The sequence below is a fragment of the Plectropomus leopardus genome, chromosome 7 (genome assembly GCF_026936395.1).
Source record: "Plectropomus leopardus strain MGB_pleo_1.0 chromosome 7, ASM2693639v1, whole genome shotgun sequence".
Taxonomy (NCBI): Eukaryota; Metazoa; Chordata; class Actinopteri; order Perciformes; family Serranidae; genus Plectropomus; species Plectropomus leopardus.
This window is the reverse complement of record NC_142182.1, coordinates 1,236,186-1,245,000: the sequence shown is the minus strand read 5'-3', so window position 1 is coordinate 1,245,000 and position 8,815 is coordinate 1,236,186. Positions and strand designations below refer to the sequence as shown.

At 43.4% G+C, this 8,815-nt stretch overlaps 2 protein-coding genes across 2 annotated transcripts in view; one reads left to right on the top strand and one right to left on the bottom strand.

Moving 5' to 3' along the window:
• Positions 1 to 2,348, bottom strand: part of cln6b (CLN6 transmembrane ER protein b) — an 8,973-nt gene extending 6,625 nt beyond the window's left edge. The window contains exons 1-2 of the mRNA XM_088079575.1: positions 1,128 to 2,348; positions 178 to 322 (exon numbers count right to left, since the gene is read on the bottom strand). Of these exons, the coding sequence (XP_087935701.1) occupies positions 178 to 322; positions 1,128 to 1,210 (228 nt within the window). The 5' untranslated portion in view covers positions 1,211 to 2,348. The remainder of the gene's footprint in view (positions 1 to 177; positions 323 to 1,127) is intronic.
• A 321-nt stretch (positions 2,349 to 2,669) lies between these two features.
• On the top strand, positions 2,670 to 6,131 carry fem1b (fem-1 homolog b). The gene is made up of 2 exons (XM_088079574.1): positions 2,670 to 3,275; positions 3,963 to 6,131. Exons 1-2 carry the CDS (start codon positions 3,028 to 3,030, stop codon positions 5,596 to 5,598), a joined length of 1,884 nt encoding a protein of 627 aa, XP_087935700.1. The 5' UTR covers positions 2,670 to 3,027; the 3' UTR covers positions 5,599 to 6,131.
• The last annotated feature ends 2,684 nt before the right edge of the window (positions 6,132 to 8,815 follow it).

The window sequence follows — 8,815 nt, the reverse complement described above, 5'->3', positions numbered from 1 at the left end:
GTCGGATCCCCAAATGTCTTGAAATCCTTGAAAAAAAATCTAACATTAGACTTAATTAAAACAATAATTAAACTCCTTAGAAATGTTATTTTTTTCTTTTTAACTTTTCTCTCTGGTTCTTTTTTCTTCTTTTTTTTGTCTTTTATCAGAAATGGACACCAGTTATCACGCTGTTACCATGACGACAGGCCGGCCCACATCCAGGATCCAGCTGTGGACGGTGAAGCAGAGCCAGAGGTCCAGCTGGAACCGAGACTTGGTCAGAACCGGCTCCGTCTGCACAGAACCGGCCGTCCGGCTGCAGAACACAGAGGACGGATTCCTGCGCACAAAGTAATCCATTACTCCTGTCAGCTGGTGTCTGTTTCACTGAAGCAGCAGCTAGTTATGTCTTCATATTCATAATCTATTGTCCTCTGGACAAATATACACTCGTGACAGTTAACCCTTTGAAACCCGAGCAAGTTGGCTTGATCAAAAAATAAGGCAGGAGGGAGTAAGAGATTAGATATGTGTTAAAGAAAGAAACGGGTCAAAATTAAAAGAGAAAAAGACAGAAACAGGAAATGACCTGGAAAAGGGCTTTAACAAAATAACTAATAGAAATAACAATAATAATAATAATATTAAAATGTATTATTTTTATATATTGGGAAAATTAGCTGAGACAGAGAGAGAGAGAATTATTTTAAGAAATATCTATATATCAGTAAACATATAAATATACATAAAATGTTATTTATTTAAATTATTATAATTACATATTAAAAATGTGATTTTTATAAATATGTGTGTGTGTGTGTGTGTGTGTGTGTGTGTGTGTGTGTAAAACCTAATTTTAAATATTATCATATTATATCATATAAAGCATATTTAGCCCCTATTTTTCAATGTTTTTTTTTTTTTAATAATTCTCTCTCTCTCTTTTAGCTATTTTCAGGTAGTTTTCTTAATATGTAAAAATAATTTCTTTTATATTTATTATTATTGCCTTTTAAAAAAAAGGAATTTAAACCAGTGTGCTCGGGTTTCAAACCTGTGAAAGGCGTCTGAGTGCAGCACCGGGACACTGATGTCCGCGTCTTTAAGGGTTAAGGGACTAATTATGAAAAATGAATCTCACAAACCTGCACATGAAAGCTGCTGCGTGCAGAGCTGCGTTGTGTCTCCTCCGGCTGCACGGCTGCATTTCTCTCCTCCAGCTCACCATTTGTGTGAAACTGCAGCTGAAACACCGTTTGTGATTTCAGTGAATGCTGAAGCGATGAAAATCCCGACGCCGTCTCCTCTGAAACTCTCATTTCTCCTGATTGGCTCTGACATGTAAATCCTCTCTGGCGGTATGTTTCTGACTTTTCCCGCTCATTGTTTCCTCTTCTCGTCTCCTCTCAGCTGCCCTTGAACTGGAACAAATCATTTGATGAAAAATCTCAGCAGCTCGGAGTTAAACTGCAGGTTGATCTGCTGCACATTAAGCCTGTAATCTGTCTAAACCTCCACCTGCTGTTTGATAAAAACAACATTCATCTGGTTTCACCGCACACACCACCAATCCCCCAAAACGGGCCTGACTGTGACTGCAGTCTGACTGATCCCAGGTCAGCCAGCAAACATCAGCACAAGATCCCACACAGGTACTCTTTTTAATCAAAAAATGACGATTAAAAATGTGGACATGAAAACACGTCAGAAACACAACAGGTAAATCACAAATGTAAAGTAAATAAATAAATATTTCTTAAAAAAATAATAAAGTCAAACTGAACATGGACATTGCAGGATAATCAGCCTGTCGAAAATTCAGACAGAATATTAAAACTACTGAATCCGCTTAACAAAAAGTCTCTTTAAATCAGAGGTGTTTCAGTGATTTGCAAACATATAGACACAACCCAGACCTCTGAAGTAAAAGTACATACATAAATAAATGAATGAAAAAAAATCACCAAAAGTTTTTTTTAAGAAAAAATGTAAATTACTTTTTTAGTGATTAAAAAAAGATTAAAGAAAGAAAAGGTTTTTTTCTTATTTTCTAAAATTTGGGGGGCAAAAAAAATTTCTTTTAAAATTGTTGGTGATTTTTGAAGAAAACATACCTTTCAAACCTGCAGACCCACCAAAATAAAAGTGCCAAAATAAGAGTTTTTCACTGCAAGAAACTGTAAAAACAGAAATTATTGTGGATTTTCACATTTTGCCGGTCCTTGAACACATCATGTGTGACGAGTACTGCATTCAATAAATATATAATATATATTATATATATAATAAATAAATGAATAAATAAATGAATGAATGAATGAGTGAATAAATGAATGAATAAAAAAATAAAAAATAAATAAAAATGTTTACCGTATCTGTTGTTCGTAAACGGTGTTCACCGTTAAACCGGCAGACTCCAGCAGGTGGCGGGAAATCAACGCTCGTGGACACAAACCGCCATAAAACTCCGCAGCCGAAGAAGAAGAGCAGGAACTTAAATGAAGTGGCGAAAGTTCCAGTCGGAGGTGTTTTTACGTTGCGCGGTAACTTCCGGGAGATGGCAGTTAGCAGAAGGTGAAACAAACAAACACACAAACAAACAAACAAAGTGTTTGTGGCGTTTTCGTTGAAAACGTTCGTCGCTGTGTGGGTTGGTAGACGGCAGACTCCACCGGCAGACCGGTTTTACCGGAGAAAAGAGGCTCCCGGCGGGATCACGTGAACCCGGACCCGAAAGGTGTCGCTCCGCTGACGTTAGCATCGTTAGCTCCGAGCTAACCGGCGGAGTCCCGGACCCAGACACGCCGCGGCTGGACTCTCGGTACCGGACAGCTCGCCGGTGAGGCCCCGGGGACCCGCTCCGCTCCTCGTGTGTCCGTACCGGAGCCGCGGACCCTTTCATGTGTGAGCTGGGACCGGCTCCGACAGTTTAATGGGAGGCGGCTCGCTCCGGACCAGCGGACTCTGCGGGCGCCAGCTGCGAAGAAGAGAGCGGGGGTCCTGCTCCCGGTCCCGGTCCCGGTCCCGGCTACCCGTGGGGCTCAGATGGAGTCTCTGGCCGGCTACGTGTACAAGGCAGCCAGCGAGGGCCGAGTCCTGACCCTGGCCGCGCTGCTGCACAACCACTCGGAGGCGGAGACCCGGTACCTGCTGAGCTACGTGACCCAGGTGGCGGGCCAGAGGTCCACCCCGCTCATCATCGCGGCCCGGAACGGACACGACAAGGTGGTCCGGCTGCTCGTAGACCACTACCGAGTGGACACGGAACAGACCGGCACGGTCCGGTTTGACGGGTAAGGCACCGTTTCTCTGCAGAGTTCACCCAAATATATGTAAACAATGTATGAAATATTAATGTTAATATATTAAATATTAAATATTAATTTAAACACAATAAGCAAAAAAAAACGAGAGGATAACATTAAAACTGCCAATATAATATATAATATATAATAATAATAATAATAATAATAATAATAATATATAAGAAGGATCACATATCTGAGTCAACACGTGTGTGTGTGTGTGTGTGTGTGTGTGTGTGTGTGTGTTAAATGTATATATTCAGTAATATAATTTTAATCTAAAATTATTGTAACTATCCACATAGTTTTTCCCTTCTCGGATAATTTCCCTCCTATACAGTGAATGTTGTCCGTGTTTATCTCCGTGTTTTGTTTGTTTTGTTTCTTTATTTTAGTTTCTTTATTTTTTCTTTTATGGACTCTGTGAAAAAACTATGAATGAATCTAACAAGACATGGCCCAAAAACAAGCAAAAAAAAAAAAAAAAAAAGGGAGAAAATTTTATGTTTATATATATGTATATATGTGTGTGTGTATGTGTGTGTGTGTGTGTGTGTGTATATATATATATATATATAAAGCTGGAGGAAAATGTTTAGGGAAAATGGAAAAACTATATAATTATGATAATTACACATTTGAAAACGGGTTAACTGTCCTCTGTCTGTCCTGCAGCTATGTCATCGACGGGGCCACGGCGCTGTGGTGTGCGGCTGGCGCGGGACACTTTGAGGTGGTGCGCCTGCTGCTGAGTCACCACGCCAACGTGAACCACACCACCATCACTAACTCCACCCCGCTGCGGGCCGCCTGTTTCGACGGGCGCCTGGACATCGTGCGCTACCTGGTGGAACACAACGCCGACATCAAGATCACCAACAAGTACAACAACACCTGCCTGATGATCGCCGCCTACAAGGGCCACACCGACGTTGTACAGTTCCTGCTGGAGCAGGGGGCGGACCCCAACGCCAAGGCGCACTGCGGGGCCACCGCCCTGCACTTTGCGGCGGAGGCGGGCCATCTGGAGATCGTCAAAGAGCTGGTGCGCTGCAAGGCGGGCATGGTGGTGAACGGACACGGCATGACGCCACTGAAGGTCGCCGCAGAGAGCTGCAAAGCAGATGTGGTGGAGCTGCTGCTGGCGCACGCCGACTGTGACCCGCGCAGCCGCATCGAGGCCCTGGAGCTGCTCGGCGCTTCATTCGCCAACGACCGGGAGAACTACGACATCCAGAGGACCTACCACTACCTGCACATGGCCATGACAGAGCGCTACGGCGACGCAGAAAACATCATCGCCAAGCAGCTGCTGCCCGCCATCGAGGCCTACGGCGGCCGCAGCGAGTCCAGGACACCTCAAGAACTGGAGGCCATCAGGGTGGACCGGGACGCTCTGCACATGGAGGGGCTGATGATCCGGGAGCGCGTTCTGGGCTCGGACAACATCGACGTGTCGCACCCCATCATCTATCGCGGCGCCGTGTACGCTGACAACATGGAGTTTGAACAGTGCATCAAACTGTGGCTTCACGCGCTCCGTCTGCGGCAGAAAGGAAACCGCAACACGCACAAGGACCTGCTGCGCTTCGCCCAGGTGTTCTCGCAGATGGTCCACCTGAAGGAGCAGGTGCTGGCCTCGGCCGTGGAGCAGGTGCTGAGCTGCAGCGTGCTGGAGATTCAGCGAAGCATGGCTCGCGTGGAGGCGGCGGCCGAGTCCGAGCTGCCCCAGGCCATGGACAACTACGAGTCCAACGTCTTCACCTTCCTGTACCTGGCCTGCATCTCCACCAAGACCAGCTGCAGCGACGAGGAGCGCGCACGCATCAACAAGCACATCTACGACCTGATCCAGCTGGACCCGCGCTCCCGCGACGGCGCCTCTCTGCTCCACCTCGCCATCAGCTCCAGCACGCCGGTCGACGACTTCCACACCAACGACGTCTGCAGCTTCCCGAGCGCGCAGGTCACCAAGCTGCTGCTGGACTGCGGCGCGCAGGTCAACGCCGTCGACCACGAGGGCAACACCCCGCTGCACGTCATCGTGCAGTACAACCGGCCCATCAGCGACTTCCTCACGCTGCACGCCATCATCATCAACCTAGTGGAGGCCGGCGCCCACACGGACATGACCAACAAGCAGAAGAAGACGCCGCTGGACAAGAGCACCACGGGCGTGTCGGAGATCTTGCTGAAGACGCAGATGAAGATGAGCCTCAAGTGCCTGGCGGCGCGCGCCGTGCGGCAGCACCAGATCACGTACCGCAACCAGATCCCCAAAACTCTGGAGGAGTTTGTGGAGTTCCACTGAGACGCAACGCAGGACGGAGTTCTTTTTAAAGAATTTCTTACAATTTTCTAACGAATCCCGACGGTGCTGAGGAGCTCGCTTCAGCGCCAAACGTTTTTGAGCATTTTTATATATATAAGAAAAAAAGTGGGTTGCTTTTTTTTCTATTTTAAGTATGAATTGCTCCGTACCAGCAGTCATAGAGGGCGGTCCGTCTGTCCGTCTGTGAGACGTCGCAGGAAGCGTCCAGCAGGTTTGCGCTGTGAGAGCAGAGACGCGACAGCAGGCTCGCCATCGCGCCGCTCCTGGTTTTGCCTTATCTCCATCTTACTGTGAATCTCCGAGTGAATGAGCGAGTGAGACGGAGACACGACGAGGGACAGAATGAGTGAATGGGCGTCCACAGGGACGTTGACCTCGCCTGCTTCTCGTGCGTCTGTCCTCAGATCAGCCGTCACATCATTCTGTTTGATTATGAAGCGAGACGGAAACCATTTCTACTAACGATCAGGCTTTTAGCTCATTTGATGTTTTAATAAACAGTTTGCTGGTAATGTTTAGAGTTTTTCTCTCGGTCTGTGTCACAAAACGTGCACTGTATGGCCAAAAATATGCGGACACCTCCGTCCACATACCGTAAAAATTCAGTTAAAAGCCCACTGAGCTCCACAGGCTTGTATGTGGGACAGGCGTCTCCGTTGGACCGGCTTTTATGTCCTTTCACACAAAACTGTTGCTCAGCAAAGATAGAGAGAAAATACAATCACATTATTTATTTAACCCTTTTGAAAATTGGGCAAATTGGCTTTATTTATTTATTTTAAAAACACAGGGAAAAATTAACAAGCAACAAAAGGAGAAATGACCCAGAAGTTAGCAAGAAATCTGTACCAGGAAAAGTACCTAAAATTTGCCAGGAAAGCTTAAAAATTATAGTAATTCTGTAAAATAATTAAAAATATATAATCATCAGTAGCTACTACCAAAGTAATAAAAGCACCAGAATTTTAAAAATATGATGGATATTATTATAAGCAGTATTTTCTTGTAATTTTTCCATATTTTTTTGATAACTTAATAATAATCCCCTTTTTATAACTAGATTTCAGGTCATTTTCTTCGTCACCTAATTTTTTGCAATTTGTGTGAAATTACTCATCATGTTTCTGATTTCCTTCTTTTCCATGTTTTTAAAAAAAAAACAAGCAATTTTCCCCGAGTGTGAAGGGGTTAAAATAGCTTCTGAAAGGAGTCTGAACGCAGCACGAGCAAACTGGTTTTGATCCAGGTGTCAAAGGGTTAATAAATAATTTAAAGCCCATTAGATGATCTGAGAAAGCATCGTCCAGCCCTGCGGGCGACGTACGTTTCTGTAAACCACCAGAACGGCACATTTGTACGTTTCATAATCATCATTAACGCTTCAGAGCCGAACTTGTCGTCTGGATTCGGAGGCGATGGCGGATTTCCAGAAGTTTATTAGCCACCAAACGATGAGTTTTTTAGGGACCCGAGTCGCACAGTTTTTTTATTTTTAATTTTAATTTTAATTTATTTTTATTTTATTTTATATGCAAGACATTGGCAGCTTTTCCAGCTGTGGTTTTGGCCCCAAACTTTTTTTTTCTTTTCCAAGCCCAAACATGATCCTTTTCTAACCATAACTGCGTGTTTTTTTGGTGCCTAAACTTAACCGCTCGCTGCCTGCAGCATTTTGGTTTGCAGAAGAATATGATGCCATCGCGTTTCCAGATGTTTCGGAGGCTGTTCTGTAAAGTTTGGGTGTCCACGTACTTTTTGGCCGTGTAGTTTACCGTCTGTAGTGGTTAAAATATTCTCCCAGAGGGCAGAAGCCACATTTTAACACTTTTCACTTTTCTTTTTTTTTAAATAACAGTGAAGCTGAGGACGACGTCGCCTTCGCTGTCATCCTGACTTCGCTTGTTTTTGGATGAAAATATGAAAAGACTGAAATGTTCAGATATCAGCTCTGATTGCAGATGTTTGCTGGTGTGTGAAGTGAAAACTGGACTTTTTATTATTTCCATGAATTAGTCTTTGGGAGCATAAAGTTTTAGGAATCGGTTTGTCTGACGTCACATTGATTATTTATTGATTTTTGGCACGTCACGCTGCTGCCAGTGTCCTCGTGTCGCTTTCAGATCAAGTATTTTTTTTGTGAAAGGTCAAGGTTTCTGCGGGTTCTGTTTCGGACGCTGCAGAGAGACTTTGAGCTCGCGGCTCTTTTTACATTTGATTTTTTTAATCTCATCTCCTCCGCTGTGCTCCTGCTGTTTGTGCCTCGTGTGTTTCCAGAGGCGACCGTCAGATTTTCCAATTCATAAATGATAAGAGATTTTTGGAAAACAGTAATTTAAAAAAAGAATTTCATCCGCCACTCAATAAAAAAAAATTCTTGAGCCATTTTCAAATATCATCTCTGATTTCTTACTGTAACAATCTGAAAACTAGAGTCAGGCTGAGCGTCCGTGTAGAGACAAAAACTTTCCGAAAAAATCAGAGATTTTCAACTTGAAGGAAAAGTCAGAGCAAAAAACAAAAAACCAAAACGCTATGTGCAGCTGCATTCACCTTCTCCTGAAAAAAGACAAAAACCATGAAAAAAAAGGCAATGAGCAACTCGGCAAGAAATCTTCCACCAATTACAGGAAATAAGAAAATTTAGAAATTAAATTTTTTAAAAAGGTAGGAAGAAGCTATATTTATAATCATCAGTCACATATTTAAAATGATGTTAAAGCATTATTATAATTTTTAAGCAATTTTTATAAATTTTGTGTTTTATTTTTTTGTAATTGTGTTTAATTTAATTTCAGGGATCTTTACTAATTTATTTATGGTATCATCATTTGGGTCATTTCCTCACGTTGCTCTTTGCCTTCTGCCCATGTTTTTGGAGGAAAAAAAATCAAGTTGACTTGTTGAGGTTTCAAAGAGTTTAAGTGAAGCATTATTTGCTCGTTTATATTTTTGTCGTGCAAAACAAGCAATAAAAAAAAGTCATCTCTGGCTGCATGGAAAGGAAATATAAATACAAACTGAGGAACGTGTTAAAAATCGTCATGTTGCAGAATAACTTTTCATCCAGATGTTTAGATGTTTTCTTTATAAAAACGCAGTTTTCAACCCTTAAAACGAGAGAAGCACAAGAAGAGCCGAGCGTGGTGTGGACTGACCGAAGTACTCGGTTAATGTTAAATATTAAAGTTTCTGTAAG

Excerpts from the sequence above, each read along its gene's own strand:
- fem1b (XM_088079574.1), top strand. The coding sequence starts at position 3,028 with ATGGAGTCTCTGGCCGGCTACGTGTACAAGGCAGCCAGCGAGGGCCGA. Across the intron at positions 3,276-3,962 it reads GGCACGGTCCGGTTTGACGG|CTATGTCATCGACGGGGCCA; the intron begins GTAAGGCACCGT and ends TCTGTCCTGCAG.